The sequence below is a fragment of the Copadichromis virginalis genome, linkage group LG8 (genome assembly GCF_057382275.1).
Source record: "Copadichromis virginalis isolate Kocher_CV1m ecotype Utaka linkage group LG8, C_Virginalis_male_GT1.1, whole genome shotgun sequence".
NCBI classification, from domain to species: domain Eukaryota; kingdom Metazoa; phylum Chordata; class Actinopteri; order Cichliformes; family Cichlidae; genus Copadichromis; species Copadichromis virginalis.
In genome coordinates, this window is record NC_140625.1 from 5,282,910 (window position 1) to 5,307,372 (window position 24,463).

General features: G+C 39.4%; 1 protein-coding gene across 5 annotated transcripts in view; it reads left to right on the forward strand.

Annotated features, from left to right (window-relative positions):
• The window catches only part of shisa6b (shisa family member 6b), a 78,086-nt gene that overhangs the window by 6,995 nt on the left and 46,628 nt on the right, over positions 1-24,463 (forward strand). For all 5 annotated transcript variants that reach the window (XM_085465468.1, XM_085465470.1, XM_085465471.1 and 2 more), the window contains exon 4: positions 8,553-8,654. In XM_085465468.1, coding sequence (XP_085321594.1) covers positions 8,553-8,654 — 102 coding nt within the window. The remainder of the gene's footprint in view (positions 1-8,552; positions 8,655-24,463) is intronic.

A 24,463-nucleotide genomic window follows, 5' to 3' on the forward strand; every position in this document is an offset into this window, starting at 1 on the left:
CATAACGACCTTCAGAAAATGTGAGCAAAGAGAATATTATAGCTAAAATGTTTATTTTCTGAGCTGTAGATGTAAGCAGCACAGAACCTAACACAGTACATGAAGTTGTTATGGCTGAGTTGTGGGACAAGACAGCAACAGTCTCTCTGCATCCTCATCTTTAAATAATAGATTGTGCATATTCTCAGCTTTATTTGGGTTTGCAGCTGCTTGAATGTCATGTAAACTTGGCCTCTTTCTGTCACTTTCACATCTATCACACACTTGGGGGGGGGGGGCATTTTTCTTGCAGTACAGTGCTTGTTGCAGCTGCAGTCTGCATTCATTCACTTAATGTCTCCTCAGCTTAGTGAATGAATTGGTCTATCCTTAATGGTCACTTGCCGGCCCATGCACAGAGAGGGAGAGAGGGCAGATGCAAAGCTGCACATGTCAGCCTGCCTTCAGTGCACACTTGCATGTTTTTTTCCTCACATGAGCTCGGGCATCGCTTTATCTTTATATTGCTCTGTCGCCTGTGTTTTGCCTGCTTGCAGAGAGTCACTGCAAAGAGAATACAACTTGCGCCAGCTCTGCTCAGTCTATCCTAGATAAAATAGAAAAACCCACCCCCTCCACATCAGGGACCTCAGCCGTCCTGATGGGGTTGGACATGAAAGGCAGTGACAGTGCGGGCACAAGTGTCGTTAATGTGTGCATATAAATTGAGAGAACAGAGAGGGAGTCCACTCGCTCACATAGAAAATGCATATTCATGTACGCCTAAATGGGCATTTGGCACAGAATGGCAAGGCAGGCCTCTTAAGGAGAGGGTTCTCGGGTGGAACTGTTGCTGCTGGCACTTCACATCCAGAGGCTTTCTGAGACACTTTTATATCAGGTGGACAGACCTCATGAAGTAAAAGGCTAAGGGGCCCAAGAGGATCCTGTCAACTTATGTCTAAAGTGGGTATAACAGCCATATCTTCTTTGATCTTTGCATTTAAACATGTCCGGTCTCTCTTAGCTGCAGAGATGTCCTCCCCAACATATTTTAAAATCCTTTATTTCAGCCCTTTTCTAAAAATACACGCTGATTTATTTTTTCACATCACAGATCTTGTGTGGCAACATGGTACCCTTGGTGCATTGCAAAACATCCCTGCATTTTTTTTAAATAAAAAAAAAGAGCGGCCTACAGCAAAAACAGTACAGACAGCATAATATGATACCAGCGCAAGTGCTTCTATTTTTATTCGAATCCACTCTGCATTGTTGTGTGGCTCAGATCCTCTTTTAGGTCGGGGTGTAAACACAGAGCACCCCGGAGCCACAACAAGGAGCCGGCCTTGAAAGGGAGGAGCAGATACCTTTGCAGGAGTTTGCCGTCGGTTAAAGTAAACAATAACCGCCTCTCTGAGTAATGCAGTTTGGCCCACAGCTCTCTTCAGATGAAGCTGATTTATTCACCACAAACCACAGGCAAAGAGTTGCCTGTTTTTCGGAGGGTTTTTAAAGTGTTGCTTGGTTTACTGTCTGACAGTTTCCTAATGCAGAGAATGATGAAGTAAAGTTTTCAGGTACAGAAACCAAAAAATACTAGTCAAGCGCATTTGTTCCTTATAGGCAGGCCAACTAGAATTCCCTAATATCACAGTGTTTTAAAAGCATTCACTTCACTTAGAACACTTGCAGGGATTGGTAGTACTCTTACTGAAAGAGAGATCAGATCTTTGAGAGATCTTATGTTTGTCTCCCTGTTAAATGCAGAAGAGAATGAAAGAATCCTCCATCTCCTAATGAGCAACGTCTTGAGTGGTCAGGCCCAGTTTTCAAAAGTAGAATGGGTGAACTACAACAATAAACTTGTAATGAGTTGAATTAAAGATTGGATTATAATTTATGGTGTTGAGTTCATTGAATCGCCGCATGTTAGGGTTCTCGTAGCAGCTGAAAAGCCTTGAGCTGGTATTTATGCAGCACTGAAGGGATGTGAGCTGTCAGTTCCTTTTATGCGATGACTCTCGAGCTTAAAGGTCAGCTGCTGTGGACAATTAGAGGTCGTGATGATACAACAACATTTTCGGCTGTTTGGCGGTTATGACGTGATCTTCAGATACATATTTTTAAAAGCGTTCTGTGTGTAGCACCTTCTTTCCACATAAACCCCAAATTTTGCCTAAACAACAAAACAGTGAATTAATTACTCTAATTATTTGCCAATAGGCACTTTTATAATTATATTCAGTGAGGCATCCCGCCTCAACCACTACTACACACATGTAACAAACATCTGCTTCCTCTTCTTGCTGCTTCTTTCCAATTAATCCTTGAAGTGTGCAGCAATAACATCTCCGCTGTGACCTCACTGGCTCCCCATTGGCCAGATAATCATCAGGCCCCATGTTAAAAACAACATTTCTGTGCTGACTGCATCAACATGTTTATTAGAAGCTTTCTCTTGAGTGCACCTGTGTTTAACCTGAGCAACTGAGAGACTCCACCTAATTGTTTCCTGCCCTAGATCTCATTATTGCCCCTTATTATACAGCTGGACTTCTGGCACCCCGAGTGCCAGACATATGTGTGTATGTGGATACAGTAAGTGTGTTTCAGGTGCAGAGGCAGGAATCCAACTATATCCCGCAGCTGTTGTGGTTTAAGACAGCCCAGAGTGGGTTAGAACTGAGGACTGCACTGCACAATTAGTTTCATGAGAGGGCAGGGGCATGTATTTTCCAAGGTATCACTGAAAATGTTTCCTTTAGAGGTTTCAGCTTATATAACAGAGAAACTGAAAAAGAATGAGATATGTGACACTGAGCTACAGTCAAATGGCTTTATCAAAATGACACATATAGTTCTGATCATTCTCTAAAACCAGCATATAAATGGTATTACGGTTTAATTTAGGAAGCAGACTTAAAATTCACAGAGGATTGATCAAATACCATTAAGTACACTTAAAAGTAAATGAATGTGCAATATTAAATATTAGCTCTCTTTCTTATAAATCACTATTTATAAATCAATAAATAATTGATCAGAATGATGATTTTCTTTTCCATAGGAAACCTTGTTACAACAATGTGAATATGTTAGTTTAAATAAATTAGCACCCACAAGTCATACTGTCAGAGGCCAAGGAGAGGAGTGGCAGCAGTCTTTTACTTATTTTACTTATTAATCAACCTGGACAGAGTTATGAATCATTTGAAAGCCACTCTGAACTTTGTCCACCCTTATCAGAGAAGCCAAAAATCAGGTGTTATCTGTTTTAGTGCTTCCTAATGAACATTCATACTCTGATGGATGCATCGGAGAGCAACTTGGGGTTCGTATCTTGCCCAAGGATACTTGGCAAGCAAACTGGAGGAGCCAGGGATCGAACCTCTACCTCCAGAGCTACAGCCACCCCCAGCCTTAACACCTCATTTAATTTTTTATTAGAGAAAATATAAATAAGCCCAGCCATGCCTTTAATCATACTCAGGTTACAACCCCAGATACTTTGGCTGCTCCAAAAAAGAAGGCAACAAATCAGAGATCGATACTGGTGACAGAGGTTGGTACCTTGCGTAACTGATAAATCTGTGCCTTAAAGTAGATAACATCATTTGGAGAGAAAATTGCATTAAAGATCTTAATTTGGGTAGAAAAAAATCAAAAATCCAAAACTGTACCACAATAAGAGTCTTCCATAAAGCTAGAACGTTTACTATTTGGTACGATCAAGGAAAACAACCCCAGGTTTCTTTTCTGCACTGTAGCCACGCTGACGGAGTCAGAGCTCTCTTGAGCCAATTATTCCTTTTTGACCTAAATTAGCAAGGACTTTATGAATTTCTTTACATATTTTAACCAATAGAGAAAAAAAATATTCACAGCTATCCCACAGATGTGTCATTAAGCAGAGGAACTTAGAGTCTTTCTCTCCAATCAATTTTTCAGAGTTAACTTCAATAATGTCTTCCTTTAAAACATCAATACTCCATCCTTACAAGATTGTTAAAAAAAGTTTCACCATTTATGAATGATTTAATTTTAAATATGATTAATCCATCTTTATTAACAGGCTGTGAACCACACGCTTTTAAGGCCCTTACTCAATCCAGCCATAAAAAAACAGTTTCCAACCTTCCTATCATTTAAAAAAAATCTTTGTCAAACAGTTAACTGATCATTTACAAAGGAATGTTGTTTTATTGGAAAGCGTTTCAGTCAGGAGTTAGAGTACATCATGTCACAGAAACAGCATGAGTGACTGGCGTCTGACAGTGGCCTCACCTCTGTATTGTTCCTGTTCGATCTCAGCCCAGTGGGTTGAATCATATCAATCTGACAGAGTCTAATTTGTGTATGTAAATGGGGAATTTTCCTCAGACACAAAAGTTAGTCATGGAGTTCCACAGAGGACTGTGCTGGGACCAATACTTTTTACATTGTACATGTTTCCTTTAGGGAATTTTATTAGAAAGGACTGCACACATTTTCATTGCTATGCAGGGGAAACCCAGTTTTATTTATCCATGAAGTCTCATGGTACAAATCACCTAGTTAAACTACAGGCATTTTTTAAGTTAGTATACTTGGCCTGAAACATTTAGGACATTTAGAAACATGGTATCCAACCAGATATTTACTTTAGGTGGCATTACCTTGTCCTTCAGTAATAATGTGAGAAATATTGGAGTCATTTGTGACCAGGAAATGTCCTTCAGTGAGCACATCAAACAAATATATAGGATCACTCTGATTCATTTGTGCATTCTTGCTAAAATTAGAAACATCTTGTCTCAGACACTGATTCATGCAATTATAACTTCAAGGCTATAATAATTCATTTTTATCAGTTTGCTCTAAAAGCTTCCCAAAAAGCTTTCAGTTGATCCAGAGCTCCGCAGCAAGAGTACTAACTGGGACTGGAAAGAGACACCACATTCCTCCCATATTAGTTTCTCCTCATCAACTCCTTGTTCAGCTCAGAGTTGAATTTAAAATCCTTCTCCTCACATATAATATCTTGTATTATCAAGCCGCATCATGGAATCAGCCTTGGATTTGGGAAATAGACACTGCCTCTGCTTTTAAGATTAGGCATAAAGCTTTCCTGTTTGATAAAGCTCATAGTTAGGGAGAATCAGTTGACCCTGAACCAGTCTTTAGTTATGCTGCAATAAGCTCAGGCTGCTTGGCTGCTCGTTCCTTTTAACTGGTGTTTATACACTACTACTGCATTTAATCATAGGTTAGAATTGAACTCTGGCTCTCTCTTCCGTAATCTGTTTTTTGTCCTGACTGGTCTCTTCCCCTCACCCCCAACAGTTCTCTGCAGATGGCTGCCGCTCCCTGAGCCTGTTTCTTTCAGAGCTTTCTTCCTCTTAAAAGAGAGTTTTTCCTTCTCACTGTCACCAAGTGCTCGCTCAAAGGGGGTCATGTGATTGTTTCTGTTTCTTTCTAATATTGTAGGTTCTTTAAATTACAGTATAAAGCATCTCTATGTGACCGTTGTTGTGAATTGATGTTCGAAAAATTAAACTTAACTGAATTGAATTGAATCAAATTACTTTTGCCTGGCTGTGTTGGACCTTAATCGACCTTGGATTCAGATAGTCTCTCCAATGCCTGCCAAGCTGCACTACATCAGGCTTTGTTCATAAAATAATTATCTTATTATTCACATTTTTCCAATTTCAGAGGTGTAGGTGTGCAGTGAAGAGGTCAGATTAAAAAAAATATTACCATATGAATCCTCAGCGTGCATTGGCTCCAGCGGCTGTTCATTTCCATAGTACATCATTGAGGTGAAAGTCACGATTTTCTTTGTATCAAGGAGGATAAATTAATAATGTGCAACGTTCTCTCTGCAGACTCTTCATGCTATCTCTCAGTAGTGAGCAGTGGGAGAGAAAGCGGGAGGGGAAAAAAGGTGAATTCTGATCACTTTTGAATGGTTTTTCCAGGGTCGTTACAATGGCCTGTGGAGTTACCTACCAATGACAAATATGACAAAAGAAGACAATAGTGCAGCAGCACTAGCAATTCTGCATGTGATATATATACATGCATGCTGGTATGACTGAATGCGTAAAATAACCCTTGTAGATATTCTATCTGCAGCATGAAGGCAGCACAGGGAGAGGTGTGATTGAGTTCAAAGTGCACTAGTATGTGGGTGGTGGAAACATATTGCTTTGTTTCTTCTTCTTCCTTTTTTTTTTGAATATCACAGCACTGTGTTTGCAGCTGCTGTTCACATTTCAGCCACTTCCCCTCAATCCATGTCTGAGGGGTAATGACACCATGGGAAAATTTTATATTTGGCACAAAAAAAACAAACAAAACACATCTGAGGCAAATAAGAAATTTGATAGAAACACTCAAACACAATTTAGCTGCCCTGCAAATGTTCTTTTAAAGTGAAACATTGTTGATTTTATACGTTAGTATATATATTATATTCCAAGGGTTCTATCAGTATTAAAGTGGTTCTATATTTAGTTTCCATTAAAAACTGATACATAACTTTTTGAGCTTTGTAATTTCTATACATTTCTATATGTCATTTTTTGTGCAAATGTTACATTTTACTGCGTCAGTGTCACAAAGAAAATGAAAAAATCTGTGATATTTGTGCTTTTCAGTGATATAAAAGAGTTACAATGACACGGACAATTACATGCCAACACAGTAAAAGCAATAATCTAAATGTCCAATCTCTGCCATTAGTCTGATTGTGCATTTTCAATAACCGTAAAGTATTCTATCCTGTCACCAAACACTGAGTCAAACTAATAAATTAAATCTTTGTCCTAACTGTCAGATTCACTTGTAATGGGCGCCACCTTTTGACATTTGAATATGAGTTCTGGGAGAAAGCAGGTAGCTTTTATAGTTAATTTCTAACATTTCATATCAAGTGGCTGCAGCTCAGGAGGTAAAACGAGTCATTTAATAATCGGAGAGCTTTGTACACGACATTGGAGTGTGACTGAACCCTGAATTTAGTTTGTGAATGTTAAATAAAAGCATTTGTATGAATCTGTGTAAATAGATGAATGAAGCTCATAGACAGCGCTTTGAGTGCATGAACAGAGTAGAAAAGCACTACATAAGTACCAGCTTATTTACTATGGTAAATGGCCTGTCTTTATATAGCGCTTTACTAGTCCCTAAGGACCCCAAAGCGCTTTACATATCCAGTCATCCACCCATTCACACACACATTCACACACTGGTGATGGCAAGCTACATTGTAGCCACAGCCACCCTGGGGCGCACTGACAGAGGCGAGGCTGCCAGACACTGGCACCAGCGGGCCCTCTGACCACCACCAGTAGGCAACGGGTGAAGTGTCTTGCCCAAGGACACAACGACCGAGACTGTCCGAGCCGGGTCTCGAACCGGCAACCTTCCGATTACAAAATAATCTAAAATAAACTAAACTAAACTAAAATAACAAGTGAGTAAAAAATGAAAATATTAATTTGTTATAGTCCCACAAGTGATTGAATATGCTACTTTCAGAAAGGGTAAGGCTTCAACGGGATGGTCAACATTATTGCAAAGGTTCGATTATACTTTATACTTTACTTTTACAGTTGCCTTCCCTGGAAGTGCTAGCAGATTATTTCCCACGTTGTCTTCCATTGCACATGGTTTAGCATTTTTGTCCCTCTGGTTCAATGTCGCCATTGTGTTTCATGTTGCTTTTTTCTTAACCTTAACTGTCCAGACTTAAACAGTCTAAACACAGTGTGGATATGGCAAAAAACTCATGTTGACCACCAATTGTTGACTGTAACACACAGTTTTCCCCTTGTCTCTTTGAATTTTAAAATTTTTGAGTTGCTGCAGGAAAAGCAAGTGTGCCTCCAACAATATCCAAATTTAAGCATATTTAAATAAAGCTTGTTAATTTTTAGCTTAACATCTCATTGTGAGTCAGATGCTTATGTTTGACATCATTCCCTTATGACGTTTAAAAATTACTGCAATATTATGCCTTCTTATTAATCAGGGAAAATGGGTGTATTTAGTCACTTCTGCATAACAGGATATTTTGGTGGGATAAAGCTCCCTTCTTTATTGATTGGCATGGTGGTTAGTACTGTTGCCTCACACAAGAAGGTTCCTGGTTTGAACCCTAGCTGGAGTTGTTTTGTGTGGAGTTTGTAATGTTATTGCTAGACCTGCATGGGTTTTTTTCAGTTGATCTTATTTCCTCTGTCCCAAGGTCATATATGTTAACTGGTTAATAGGCCATGGACGTGAGGTATAAAGTGTTTGAAGTGCATAGAATAATGTGATGTATGATTAAAAATGCCACTTGTAGTGCTTTAAGCGGTCAGTGAGACTGGGAAAATGCTGCGTAAATGCAAGTACACATCTTGGACAGCACGCCCTCAGTATCTCAGACACAAGTTACCTACTGGTTACACAAAATTTAAACGTTCATATTCAGGATTCAGAACACTAACACTGTGCATTCAGGTCTCCCCAACTGCTGTGTTATAATGTTTCTGTGTTGTGGCTCTACATGCTTGCCTCTGTGTGTCTCTGTATGTGATCAGGTCTCCACTACGGAAAAGAGAGCGTCAGAAGCAGTGGAGGCGCTGACCTTCACAACTTTATCTCTTCTGGTTTTGTGACACTGGGACGAGGCCATCAGAAAGGTAAAGTAGTTTTTCTGTCCTCGTTTCCTTCTCTTTTTCTTACTTAGAAGTTTAAATTCTTTTTGTGCAAACACCACACTTTATACCTGCTGAATGCTTAAAGTCCTGCTCACTGTTCCACTCACATCACCGATGATCAACTACGAGACACTGGACAGAGGTAAAATATTTCCAGATTCAATTTCCCTATCCAGTCCCCATGAATACATTTTGCAATCAAATACAAGCAAGCATAAACATAGCTCCGGTGATGGGCGACATGGGGTGGAGAAGGTGACTTTGTGTATGCATTCTCAACCCACATGCACCTATTAGTAGGGCGGGGGTAGAGTTTTCCCATGGGTAACACACTGATTAGTATGCAGCCACATTGACTAAGCTCTTGTGGTTTATTCCCATCCATTTTAGCTCCAACAAATCAGACTCAGTGTGTGCCTGTGTGTGTTGGTGGCTGTGTGTGTGTTGGTGCAACCTTGCAGTGGTTGCAAGATGACATCCTTTACCTGACCCTGCTTTCAAATGTTTAATTGAATGCTTGTACCGTTTCATGGTAAATGACTGCCTTTGTAAAAAATCGACTCGATTTAAATATAATTTGCTTCCTCTGTGGTGTACTTTGATGTATTTCCACGCTTCCTCTTTGCTATCAAAACCTGCTGATTTCCTGCTCATCACCATAATTACGGCAGCTGATGACCTGCCGTTGCTTTAATAAATACCAGTTCAGATTTATGTGTTGCTCGGTAGACATGTATTTGTGTGTGCGTGATTGTTTGTGTGTATGTGTAACTGTATATGTGTGGCTTTTCTACCAGCAGGAACGGATTCTCTTTCAACAAACATCATGACTTTGTTTCCAAGTGCACAAGACTGCAGGAGCCTGCAAGTTTTCCTCCCACTCTTACTTCTAATGAGGAACCATCGCATTTATGTTTACATGAAATTAGCCGTTTTCCTCTTTGCTCTCTGCTTCATTTGTTTTCATCCCCAGAGGGGGTTTGTTTCACAATGGCATTCATGTGCAGCTAGAAATAATAAAAAAAATAATAAAAAACCCTTCTGATATGCTCTGTAGCCCCTCCACCCCCCACCCAGCGCTTCTCTACCAGAGATGAGTAATGAAGTTTTGTGAATCCTGATTCTTTTAAGCAGATTTTCCTCCCTGTACAAATATCACAATAGCAGCACTCCCGCATCCCTGCACTTGTCATAACAGCAGCAAGGGGGATGGTTTAGCATTCAGCATCTGTGCAGTTAAAGCCGTGTTTTCTTGCAAACTGTAGCCTTTGATTCCTCCACAGCACAAACAAATAAAATGTGACAGACTGAGAATTTGGAATCTTAGAAAGACGTTCTGATGCTTAAATTTCTCACAAACAAATATGTGAAGCTTTTTGCAGAGCCCCAGTTCTTTTTAACAGTATTCTTCTTTCCAACATCTCTGTTTGGCCATGCTCGTGCCCAGAGGCAGGTATTACTGTGGAGTGAATCCTGAAATCATTGAAATGGTGGTGTGAAGTTTGGTTCAGATGTTGTTACTGCTCTGTATTATCTTTAGCAATGTACACTTCAGGACAGCAGAGGCAAACAAACCGTTTAATTAGGGATCCCACACTCTTTCATGGTGTTTTAACAAGTCCTCTACAAATCCACTAAAGCAGAATGGATTCAGCTGCTTCTTAGTTTTCTCCTTGACGGGCAAAAGAAACTAAATTTCTTCTACCTACTTTACATCAAAGTCGGAGTTTCTGACAACATGTGTTAATATTTCCAGCCCAGTGATTTACAATTGTCAGAAAGTCACTTTCTCCCTCTCTTTAACCAGCTTTGGATTTATCCAAAATCTGTGGATGGATTCTAAAATGTCCAAACAGTAAACATGTGGGCTGATGTGAGCCACGTTAAGGTTAACATCAAGTAAACAGCTGAAGTTAAATCATATCGACCTTCATTACGTTTTTTTTGGAAGAGGTTTGCACAGCTTGGTTTGCTCTAGGCCAAGAGTAACAAAGCTGGAAAAATGAGAGAATGCAAATACATATTCACAGGTCAGTCAGTGGAAAAAGTCTGTTTGCCACATGAATTTGAAACAGATGTTGTCTTCTTCTGTTATATATGGGTTTTTTTGCCAGGTTGACAACGAAGTTTAGAAGTCATGATGTAGTCCTCTGGCTCGGATTAGCATAGCATCTGTTATAGCACTTAATTACACAGGCAGAAGGTATGTTTGGTTGGTAATTAGATGGCAAGTTGTGTGTGTTTGTGTGTATAGGTGTGTGTGCTGTTGTAATGCAGTCCTTGGGGAGGACAGGTGAAGTCAGGACTGGGTTTCTGGGCGTCAGAGCAGCTGGATGTTTCACATCTGTGTAGCATGATACAAAACAACTATGTGTCAAATGAGATCAGCTCTGAGCATGAAAAAGGGGGAGCTTACATTTATACTCAGAGAGTATAAATCACCCTTTTGAGTACGATTGAGATTCTACTTCAGATAGGAATCACCCACATTTCTGAAAGTGCTTTTAGCAAGCTTTACATAGAGATCAGGAACTTGAGTGGTCATATTTGACAACCTGGATTAGGGGGTGGTCATGTTTGTGCTTGGGTTGGCAACAGAAGACCTCTGGTTAAGGTTAGAAAAGATGTTGAAATGGACTAAGTGGTAAAATTGGCAATTACATGCAAACTATTTGTCACAAAAAGGTTCAATTAACTGCAGTAAATTTGTGAAAATCTCAATACACATACACAGAAATCACTCACAACTTGTGAACAATTACTGCAGGATAGTCATTTAACTTTAAAATGGCAGAAAGTCAAAAACTTTGGCTTTATATCAAAATATGGCTAGAATACAACCAGTTAGCAACCACTTGACTTGAGCCACCTTTGTTAAAGAGTTGTATATCAAATGAGTTGAGCTCATTGGGACAGAATGCCTTGGGGAGGACAGGTGAGGTCAGGGCTGGGTTATCATCAATGTACGATTATGGATCATGACAGTTTGGAAACAGGTTCCCTACCACCAAGCAATGTGAACACTCACCATGAAAGTGGATGAAAGTCAACGGTTGAGAATGTTCATGCACAACCTTTGACTGACTAGTGAGTAGTTGTGGTGACAAACTGCAACTAAGAATACATTTTAAGATGTGTTTTTATCTAGATTTGATTTTACAACCTTGTGTCTCTATTGTTTTACATATTATTACGTTTCATTTTGTTAAAACACCAGAAAATGTAAAATACTAGCAAAATCCACATGAGTGTCTGGAGAATGCACCTCTTCACAATTTTTCTAACCTAATCCTTAAAAGGAAATGTAAATTAAAACTTTGGTTCATTCCTTTCTGTCAATAATAATCTGCTATCAATCTCTGGCTCTCTTCCGCAGCGCGTCTTTGTCCTGCCTTCCTGCTCTCACCCCAAACCAGTCATGACAGATGGCCACCCATCCTTGAGCCTGGTTCTGCTACAAGTTGCTTCCTGTTAAAAGGGAGTTCTTCCTTCCCACTGTCGCCAAAGCACTTGCTCATAGGTGTTATATAGTTATCTTAACCTTACAATATAAAGCACCTTAAGACAACTGCCATTGTGATTTGACACCATATCATTAAAAATGAATTGAATTGAACTGAATAAACCAAATGTTCCTGTATGGTGCAATTAAACCCCTGTAGAAACAGACACTGTTTTAAAAGACCTTTAATCACACCTACAACAGTGAACATAAAGAGATATGACGCTTCTGTTTTGGGGAAGGTTTTTAGTTCTCCACACACATCTGTTGTTTTCTTCATCCCAGTGGAGTCACCAAGTCAGTTTTCTGCATCATTTTACATTTAAACAATACTGAGCCACCCCCTCATTTCTTTAGAAATCATTGTTTGGGGTTGCATATTATCCAGTGGTGCTGGGAACCTTGTCAAAATAGCTGGGACTGGTATTTTTTACATGATCCTTTAGGACAAGAAGCAATGAAACACCACGAAAACACATTGAGTATCCGGCAGCAAATGTCTCTGAAGGACAATCGGGCTCTCCCAAGCCCAAGCTTCTCGTTGAGAAGAGAAGGGTGTCAATTTCATTACCGGACCACCTGATCAAATCCATAATTCTTTAGGTTTTATTGACTTTCAAGTTCATTAGAATTGTACAAATACTATTTTCATTTAAATCCTCAACTCAACTCAACTTCGACAAACTCAGATGTCTGTCGAAGGTTAAACCTTGATTTGGAGACTGTTATCCATGCTTTTATAACCTCACGCTTGGATTATTGCAACTCCCTTTCAATAGGGGTTGGACTGGGCACTCTGACACGCCTGCAACTAGTGCAGAATGCTGCGGTTTTTATCTGGTAGAAGGAAATTTGAGCACATTACTCCGGTTCTGGCCTCCCTGCACTGGCTTCCAATTGAATTTAGGATTCATTTTAAAGTTCTTTTATTGGTTTTTAAATCCTTAAATGGTCTAGCACCTGCATATTTGTCTGATTTGCTGAAGCCCTATGTCCCCACTCGTTTGCTCCGGTCAGCTGAGCAGCTGTTGCTCTCAGTCCCCAAATCACGGCTGAAACTTAGAGGAGAAGGAGCGCTCTCTATCATGGCTCCAAAGCTTTGGAATAATCTTCCTCTTCACATTAGGCAATCGACATCAGTGCTGGTTTTTAAATCCAGATTGAAAACACATTTTTATTCACTGGCTTTTGACTCAGTGGTTAAATGACATGTATTTACTTATATTTTATTGTTTTTGCTATGTTTATTATTTTATCGTATTTATTATTCTTATTGTATCTCTTATATTTCTATTGTTCAGCACTTTGGTCAGCCTTGTGTGTTTTTAAAGTGCTATATAAATAAACTATGATGATGATGATAAATCCATCCATTCTCTTCTGCTTATCCTCTTCGGGGTCATGGGGTAGCTGGAGCTTATTCCAGCTTTGAGATTCAGGCTACACCCTGGACAGGTCCCCAGTATGTTGCAGGGCTAACACATAGAGACAGACAACACTCACATTCATACCTTTGGACAATTTAGAGTTACCAATTATCCTAACCCACTAAATGCATGTCTTTGGACTGTGGGAGGAAGCAGAGTACAAAGAGAACCCACAAAAACACAGGGCAGAACATGCAAACTCCATGGGGTGGAGCTCAGGCGGTAGAGCAGGTCATCTACTGATCGGAAGGTTGATGGTTCGATTCCTGGCTTCCCCTAGTCTGCATGCCAAATATCCTTGGGCAAGATATTAACCCCAAATTGCTCTCCGATGCATCCATCGGAGTGTGAATGTCACTTAGAAAGCACTTAGAACAATGTGCTTGTGCGAATGCACAAGTTGTGTAAAGCGCTTTGAGTGCTCAGAAGAGTAGAAAAGCGCTAATATAAGAACCAGACTATTTACCACACAGAAATTGAACTCCAAATCTTCTTGCTATAAGGCAACAGTGCTAACCACCATGCCACTGTGCTGCCCTAATGCTGAATTACTGCACATAATTCCAATACATGCTTCCAGTATGTATTAACTCCAATAATACATACTCATGTGGCCATGACAACGTTACACATTTTGGACTTTTTCTTCTGACACACAAAAAAGTTATTTTTCGTGTAAAAAAAAATAGGATGGACCATATCACGACATTTGTAGTTACCAGGACTGAACTAAACAGAACTAAAATTAAAAGTCAATGAAAAGAATAACTAGAAAAAAAACCTGGACCTGTAAATACATCAATAAATGCATAAAACAGTATTAGTGTTTGGTTTTAGTGTCTGGCAATGCAGTCAAATTTGTCAACACACACACACACACACACACACACACACACACACACACACACACACACACACACACACACACACAGATATATATACATGCAATAGTTTGGCTGAAAAATAAAATTCAAAGAAAATTAATTAATTGAATTTATAAAAAATATTTGATAGCAATTACAGACCTCGACCTTTTAATGTTGGAGCTTGGCTGGGTAAATTTATCAGCAGGTGTGCCATGGATAATGCATATTTTGATTCAATTCACATATGTCACAGCATCTTTATACTGTAGTCTACTTCACACCATCTTAGAGCCCATTCACATCTCCACTGATAGAAAAAAAGAGCTGCATTATTTTGTCCCAGCAGTCAAACCACCAGCAGATGCAAGCTTTTTGTGTAAAAATATTTCATTTCTTTCAATTTCACAACTCCATTCAAAGCCTTGTGGTGGTGTATGGAGCCAGGTCTACTGTGAGGGTGGGTGGCCATCTGTTCCCTGCATGAATTCCCTTTGCTCAATGCCTCAAGTTGATGCAAAGCAAATACAAAATACTGGCTACCAAAGTGGCTTTGATTTATGGTATGGCAGAAATTAATATTTTATTCATTCTTTTATTTTATGTGGGAAAGACTAAATGACAAAAACATTAGGCTTATGTGTCTTTCTTGCAAAAATATCATTTAGTAAAGCATTTTTATTATCTTTTTGTTGTTACTTGGTTGTCAATTTTTTATCCCTTCATTTAGCATGCACAGCTGCTTACCTTGCTTCTGTCCCCTCAGCCATCTGTCCAGATCGATGCACTGCCTGACACATTCTTTTGCACTTGTGTTTTTTCTTGTCCTCTTGTCCAAAATTAAGGAGGCAGGGAGGTTGAGGCTTCTGTCAAACTGAGCCAAACCAATAAAGATTCTCAAAGATCTGTTGTGTGTGTGTGCGTGTGTGTGTGCTGCTGTCAGATAGAACCGCACTGTTACCTCTGCCTTGGGTGTAAAAACTGCAGAACTCAGTTTGAAGCGTCAGAGTCACCAGTAATTGTATAAAAGTTCTTTGGAAGCATAATCTTAGAAGAAGGATAAGACCAAGGCGGTGCTTCTTCTCGTTTGCTGGCAGCGCTACACCACATCACCACTCGTAGCTTTCACAGACTGACTTCAGTGCCATTGCAAACTTATATTAATTGCTTTTGTCATGAGAGAACTGCAGTGTACTTTTCTATTCACTCACTGTCACTGAATCTAATTCAGCACTGTAAATCACTGTCACATTGTTAGCACATATTTCCTCTGTGCGCGAGTGTGGTTAAAGAGAAAAGCTCAAAATCCACGCCACTGATGTAGTTAGATTACACTTCTAACACCTTGATTGATTAGAATTTTCTGCCTCAGACAGGAGACTGGATTGACAGCTAGCATGCAAATTTAATGGTGTATTAAAAATGCAGCTTGCCAGCTGTTGTTGCAGGCAACAACTCGAATGTGTCCATTTTAATTATTTTTCCATATGTCACTCTTGTTGATATGAAATACGACCAAGTCACGGCATCTGGAGAAGTGATTACTTCAGACAAAGCCTCCATCCTTGACTTAGCGTGTCATACTTCATTACCTTGCTAAGCCCAACTTTTAATTCTGCCCTGTGGAGGAAGGCAAATTGGTTTTCATGGCAGGCAATTAGTGTTTTTACTGTATGAATACAAGTTTTGAATGCTGCATGTGATGATGCAGCAGCAGAATTAGATGGGGAAGTTAACTTTTTATTTACAACGCAATTTCAATATATTAACAAGTCCAGGCATCACTAATTGGCATTCAACTCGAGTTGTACTATACAACGGCATCGTGCCGAGGGACTGTAGGGACTATCAAGGGAAAGGACTAGCAGAGCAAACACCAGTCATTTGTTTCTCCTGTTATGTACTAACAGCTGTTTGCCTCTGATGTGTTCTTTTTTTTTGTTTACCTTTTTGTGAAGAACTTGATGGCAGGGTATGACAAGCCCCTCCCTGCATTTCAGCACTCCCCTCTGATTGTGACACAGTCATCTCTTGTTCCTCTGAATGAATCAGATGCAACACAAAAACAAAAACAAAACAAGCCTACAAGCATCATCATTTCCAGTCTGTGTAATCACCACTCCAGGCTGATAAGACCGAAGATGAAAACATCCACCCGTGAAAGCGTTTGCTGTTGTTTAAAGTGTGCAAGGGAAAACAAATCCAGAGATAAACTGATTCACATGGTGGCCACGGATCGTCAGGCTAGACATGGAAGATGAGATACAACACTTAGTGTTCTTAGTTACTCAGTTCAGTCTTCAGCCCTCCTTCAGACGACGTCACGACAGCTTGCGGATTCCGCAAAGTCCCTAATCCTTTTTATTTAAATATTTAACTGTAATGTGTTTGATTATTTTCATGACAAGACAGTACAGCAGACAAGAAGTGGCCTAGGGCAGAGTATGGGTTGCCTGTTCAACCACAGCCAGAGGAACCCCTAATCCTGGATGAGGTCACTAAATAAGCACTTTTGCCCTCTTTAGACTAATCTACATCAATGTGAGTGGATCTAGGAGGTTGCCAAACTAACACTGGAGCTGTAAGGTTATATAATGCAGAATTTCTTCTTAACAGTAATATAATGACCTTATATAAAAAAAGAGATTACATAACAAAGGTGGCTAGTGGGATTCAAACAATGTAACAGAATGAGCAAGCAATCGAAATGCTAACCACCCTGCAGCTTCTACCGACTTCTAATTAGCGTTGTGAAACATCTGGACTGTAAGGTGAACTTAGCCAGAGTACAGACGGGAACCAGACGCAGTTTATACCTCTTTATTATTACTCTCCTGGGAAAAAAAAAAACACTTTTTGAAAGTTGGAAATGTTTTTCACAATGGAAGCAGAGTAAACACTGTCAGTTTTTTTTGGCTCCATTTCTGCAATTTTGTTAAAAACAAACACACAAAGAGAATTGAAAGCTGAGCTACTACTGGGAAGCTGGAGTGGAGCGTGGGAGAAGCAAGACAGGACAGCTACAGCAGACAGTGCAGAACTTGAAAACTGATGATAAACAGTTTTCTGTGGCAGTAGTATCTTTACACAATGAAGATCAGGGGCTACACAGCAAGTCAAAGATGGCTTTCTGGCTGATAAGGTGTAATGTGCATTGATTGCCTAAATGTGGCTGTTTGAGTTGGGTTTTATGGTTACATCTGACACTCAACAACATGGATTATAAATTGAGAACTCCCCAATTTCACGCATGTAACCAGCACCTTAATGGCCTGCTCTGTCGTGTGAATTTTTTTCACTGTTTAATAGCTTACACTGGAAGTTGTAACATGCTGTATAATGAGCAATTAGCTTAAGTAACTCCACAAAGACTCCCACAGGCCATTTGTGTATCAGCAGTATTGGAGTATTTTCTCTTTCTTCTTTTTTTTTACCTTTTACCTTTTTCTTTCATTTATTCACGTATATTGTAATTTATTATTTATCTTAGTAAGAAGTCATTTGTATAACAACCTGACCTGACCACCAGAACTATTTATTGTAGGTCAATTATTCATCAAAACAATCTCAGTGAACACATGTTTGAAAAATTGTTCTGATTTTATGTTTGTTGTTTTGTCTAGTGAGGGAGAGACTCAGTATGACTGAAAAAACTGACTAAATTTCCTTGAAAAGCTGTGAGTGTTTACTGCAAGGTCCTTTCACTGATCAAAAACCCTTCAAATCGTGTTAAAGAATAAAATAAACACCACTTACGTTACAGTCTCACACAATTACACTAGTAAGTGAGATGCTACTGCAAAAAAAAAAAAAACTGGTCTGAACTCCAAATCTCAACAACTATAGGCCTATTTCCATTTACCGTTCAACCAATTCATTGTGAGCTGCTAAATGCTCAACTATGTTATCCAGATAGCCTGTAATTGTGTCTGTCAAGTATTGTATACTGACTTTTGAGAGCTTTATCTGAGAAATCAGCTGCCTGCTGTGACAGAAAATGGCAGTATGCCAAGCGTGAGAGTGAAACAAAACAGTAAAGACGTACTGTAAACTGACAAGAGAGTCTGCTGATAATTTTCTGTAGATTCATCACAATAAGTGACATTTTTCACTTTGTCATTTGACAAACTGAAGAAATCTTTATGATATCTTCAAATATGACTTCAAAATTTGAATAAGTAATGGAGTTAGGTAGGAAGAATAACTATAAACTGTTCGTAGTTCCTGTTGTCATTGTTTGAATAGCTTTCATGAGAATTACATTGGCTTGTTTTCGAAAAAACAAGACAGTTTTAGTGTTGTGTTTCTTCACATCTTTAAAATAGCAGCTTAAGCGAAATATATAAGGTCTCTTGTGTTGCTTACATCTCTGATGATTAGCTGTTTAAAGTGCAAGATGCTAAAGAAGACAAGCTTCTGTAGGCCTTCACAGCTATTAAAAAAATCATTTTATAGTATATGATGTGGCATCTAAACATGGTCTTACAAGGAATACATGCATTATTTCTAGATTTAAGAAGTGTTCTTCGTGGTTCTGCTGGTTACTTTCCCTACAGCGACTTTTCCTTCCGTTTGTTATTATCAGTTCAGGTTAAAACACTTTGGAACCAGGTCCCACTTCAGGGAGCAATCTCTACCTCCCAAATCAGTCTTAGGTGGAAATCCATCCTGGCTCTGTGGCAGATTTTTTGATTGACAGCACTACAAAGTATCCTGCACATTCAAAATGATGGTCAGGTTCTGGGGAGGTGGCATGGATGACCTGCTGGCTAAGCAAATCACGGAATAACCATTAAAGAAGTGTTAATAAGGTCCTGTGGAGGGCAAGGCTGGGGCTGTGGTGCTCATTAGCAGGTTCCTTTCAGATACATTACAGAGTGATTGGACTTGTCCCATCTCTTAAAGTTCTTCCACTGAATATGTAGGGGAGCCCAGGAGGAGAAGGATAGAGGTGAACAACTGTGTCTGTAAAAGAAAATGAAAAAAAGTGACTTGCTATGCATTTCACCATATTTTGGGCCAGTTTATAGTCTGTTAGAATTAGTTCTGACAGTTCTGTGTTTGGCAGAAATCAGTGTTTGTATTTGTTCCAAACGGAGCGTAGATGGAAGTTTAAATATTTGGATAACTGTGAACAAATTCATACAGTCCAGTCTTGCACTTAACTGACATCAAATTGCATGGTCATTGTAACATTAAAAGTGCTGCTGAATAAGTTAAATTATCTTTCTCAACACTCCCAACCACACCATGAAGAGATGATCAGTTTTGCTGAGGTACACGGCTACAGTGATCAACCACAACATTAATATCACTTCCTTTGTATTTTGAGGATCCCCGTGGCTCCATACCCATTGAAGGATTGTCAGTCAATCTCTGTGATGTCCTGTGGTGTCACTAGCAATGAATCCTGTCTCTCGCTCCTTTGTTCTTTGAACTGTCTATGAGTAGTTTTGCTGGGTTTATTTGGATGCATTTTTCTACTCTGGGAGTGTACAGCCATTGGGGAATGTTATCTCCATGGCAGCTTGTGTCTCTACTGCAACAATTTTTGCCAGGATCAAAGGTTTCCCAGTAGAACATTGCAAATGTAGGATGACAATCAATGTTAGTTGTTAGTTGTTGGCTTCAGTAGACCTTTTGATAAAGTTGGATCAGGTGGTCTGTTGTCACCCCTACATTATGTCGCAACAGCATAAACAAGGTATGGTGGTGGGACGCTTCACAAGACGCAGTACCTCATGAGGTACTACAGATGAAGCACTGAGCACTTCTCTTTTACTCGCTTCTTTTTCACTTCCCATGTGTTTCTAAGTCACTATTACACATCATTACTTTTGTCTACTCTGCCCTGTAGTCTGTGTTATTTCTTCATCTGCCTTTTTTTCTGTCTTTTCTTCTTCTTTGTCGTCATCTCAACCAGTCATTGCACATGGCAGACCTTTTTTTAAATAAGGTGTTTTCCTTTAAAAAAAGGTCTCCTTCCTCATCATTATCAACTTCTTGTTCATCTGTGATTGTCAGATGTTTCTAATATTGAACGCTCACAATATAAAGTGGCTTGCAGCTCTGAACTGACATTGAGTGGTTATTATTTGACATTTGTATTGTTGTGTCCTGAAGATCTCTATAGTTTCTCCTCAGCTGCAGAGATTTAATGGCAGCTTCTCTTTCCCACAATTAACTCATGAATTTATACAACACTGAAGTAATCCTCACTGTCCTTTAGCTGAGGACTGATTTAGCAACTGTCTCTGGTTTTTGAAATTTTAACACATGTGACAAACACCTTGTAGCATTTTCCAAAATACCAGCAGAGAACAAATATGTCGAGGTCAGTGAATGACAAGCCACCCTACAATTCCTGACAAGACTCTTGGGTATCCCGAGGAACAATAGCACTTCTAGATACACTGCAGTCAATTACAGTGATGTGAGATGTGGGGGCAGACAGAGGAAATGACAGTTGGGAGACAGCTCTCTTATCATTGTCCTTCTGTTGTGGTCACTTTGAAACAAGTGGAGCTATTTGTCTGGCAGTGAGGTATGCTGGAGGGGAAGAGAAAGAACGCTTTTATCTCTGAAAAGACAGGAGAGGGGAATATGCAAGAATTGTAGCGCAGACAGAATATCTGAGTATTAACCGAGGGAGCAAGCTAAAAAAGTACTTTGAGAGGAGCTGTTTGGCAGGTAACTGGCAGGAGAAGTGATAGAGAATACTTGCAGGCAGGTAGCTGGAGGACAATGGACTGACAAGGCTGCGGTGATGTTTGCCCGAGCACAGTGTACTTTAAATGTGGAGCATCAATCAAGATGCTGCCCACTGCACAGCACGGCAACTTTTATCGCCACTCATTAAAGTAAGTGCAGATATTTTATGCATCAGTTAAAATGCAAGGACATTTTCATGCTAATTTCCCTCTTTTAGATTTGTTATTCATCATCTTTGATCAACATGGTCCTGCACACAAATAAAGCAGAGGGTGTGCTGCCTGATGAGTCTGGATGAATCACATCTGCAAATTGCTTCTGCTGCTTCAGTTTATTTAGAAAACTCAGGACTTTTATTTATGTTTAATGAAACCGTGTGATATATTAAATCCCGCTTCAGTTGTTCAGAACCAAATTGAGTGCAGCATTAATTTCTTTTTGCAAGGGAGCATTTATCATCTTTAAAAGTGGAGAACAAACAGAGTATGGGATTCAAGTTCTGTTCTTGTTCCAGTTCTGTCTCTGGGAGCGGTTCCATCATCAGAAGAACATTTAGCAACTCTAAATCCAACCTTTGCCTCCTGCCTAACCACCTTTGCCCCCCTCTCCGATAGGATATGCTAAAAATGCGGTGGCCTTCTCTGAAATGAAATAAACTTGTGAACTTTGGCCCAAATTTCTCACCCCGTGGACCGTTTTGCCTCCCTTGTGAATCTGTAATCAGCGGCCGGTTTGTGTTTTGGGTCTGGTCCCGGTCTTTGAATTTCAAGTTTCTCTACACTGGGCGCTTTTTGTTCTTCTATTTCACAGCAGAAACAATGGTTTTTAATTGATTTTTTATGAATGAACGTGAGCAGTGAACACCCTCTCTCATTAGAGACATGGGTGCAGATCTGAGAGCTGTTAATCCACTGTTCAAAGGACAGTTATGGGCTTTTGAATCTAACAGCCTTTGTATAGCAACACTTCCTATTTAGGATGCCTTTAAGTCTGGACTTTATTTATTAACTTACACAGCGGCAGTTGTGTTAATGCTTGTTGTCTCTAAATACCTTTAAACTGTTTATCTGCTGTTGCTCTTTTTACACCAGCTGAAGATTCAAAATACCAAACATAAGAGCAGCTAAGCTGGAACAGGAGCAACAATGGCACTGGCTCAAGCTGTTTATCGTATTGAAAACCATATCACTGTGCACAGTCATGTCCTTTAAAGAGTTGCACTGAGTGAGAAAACAGCAGTTATAAATAGTGATGCTAAGGGCATTTTAAGGATACTTTCTCAAGTATTTTAGATAAACCTGGTAAAAGACTGATCTTGCCTCCTCTGTGCTGACCTCGAGCAGCTTTATATCCCACCTCCTTACAAGGCAATCTCTTGCGCTCATCTGTAATCTATTATTCATAACGAAGAGGCAGAGTAGAGACTGGGAGAAGCAGATAACTTGGTCACTTCTTTCTCCATCCACCGCCCCTCAACCCCTCATTACTATTATCCAGAAGCTATTGTGAGGGGAAAACAAATGGAACGACTGCCTTTTGTTGTATAGGAGAGGGGAAAATTTGTATTCTGTGCAGAATTTGAATGTAGATTCAGAGCACACAGGCTATGGCTGCCAGTTGCATTGTGCAAATAATAATGCACGGGAGGGATCAAATTAAAATTTATCAGCTCTGAGATGGTATCCTTCTCCAAATCTATTTCTTGCAGATGAAAAATTGAAAATGCAAAAGTGAACACGTTTTGAGTTTGCTGCTAATTTGCTCTGTTATTCCAAGAGAACTCCGAAGACAAGTTTGTGGCTAGTCTGTTGGGACATATATAGTCCAATGGTCATATATATATATCATAAATGTTACATAATGGACCCCAGCCTTAAGTCACTAGAATAATATTTGCCATGAGTGGACTAGCTTGTTTTTGTTTCCCTCATTAACAATGACATTTTCATTTATATAGCACATTTCATTCACTATAAAAACCTGCGCAGGTTTGCAGTGCCTTAAGGCAGTGAAAACAGCAAAACAGAACCAAAAAACAAACAACAAAACAAAATTAAAAAACAAACAAACACCTCTTAAGCTCAGGCCTGTCTGAATATAAGGGTTTTGAGTCTGTTTTTGAGTATACGTACAGATGTAATTGACCCCAAATCAGCAAGACAGCTTGTTCCAAAGACCAGGACAACAGTAACTGAGAGCAGCCTGAGACCTGATTCTAGGAACAAATAAAAGATCTAGAATCAGATCTTTTAAATCCATATAAATTTTAGATCTAGAGGAAAAAATGAAAAGGTCTGAGAGGTCTGACTGGGTTGTAGAAATGGGGGAGTCAAACTATTGTATTGTATCTTTATTTGTTTCTTTATTTGTTTCAGACATATAAAACAAAAAACAATATATACACACTACATATATTTTCATTTACAGATACGAATATATATGTAGATATACACACACACACACACACACGTATGTGTTCAGATAAACAAAAAATATATAATGAAATAAAACACCAAAGGCTATAAAGCCAATGAAGAGCCCCTTAAATACTGGGGTAAGGAATCTGCTGCATTTTCAATGAGCTGAAGTCATCCCACTGATGATTTGGGGCATCCTGCAGTAATCTAACTTGAGATTTTCTAACCTCAGATATATTTGTTATGTGATAAAAAGGAGCTGTGGAGCTCAAAGCTGAGATCACTGTAAAAAACGAATAACTGATGAATAAATATGAAAAAAAGGTAAAAAGGTGATCATTTCAGGATGGTCACATTAAATACAAAAACAAACATACTAATGTTTTCACATTGACACACTCAAACACACAAACAAACAGTGGTCCCACTCTTGGTGTAAAAGCTGATAAATGACTCCTGTTGTTGAGATAATCAGTAATGATTATCAATTTGCAGAGGGCGATTGTTTACTGAGCGCCTTCACAATTTGCTAATAGTCACAGATGATAAACCACTACGACACAGTCAGTGAATTCGGACAGAGGGATAATACATTTCCTGATCTGGGCTCAACCACACTTTTATACGTAATTGTTTTATTATCTCTGCAATATATTTAACAACAAACCAAGTCTCTCTGTCTCTGCATAAAGTAGGCGGTGTTTTCCTGGGCATCTATTTCACACTGTTGTACACGCAAGCTGGAGGGACGAGAGATCAACACCCTGTCAGGCTCGGTATTAGGCTGCAATCTGAAAAAAATCACAAGATGTGAGAGACTTGACATGCTGAGAGGTACTCTGTTGGAGTGAAAAAGCTACTCCACGAGTTG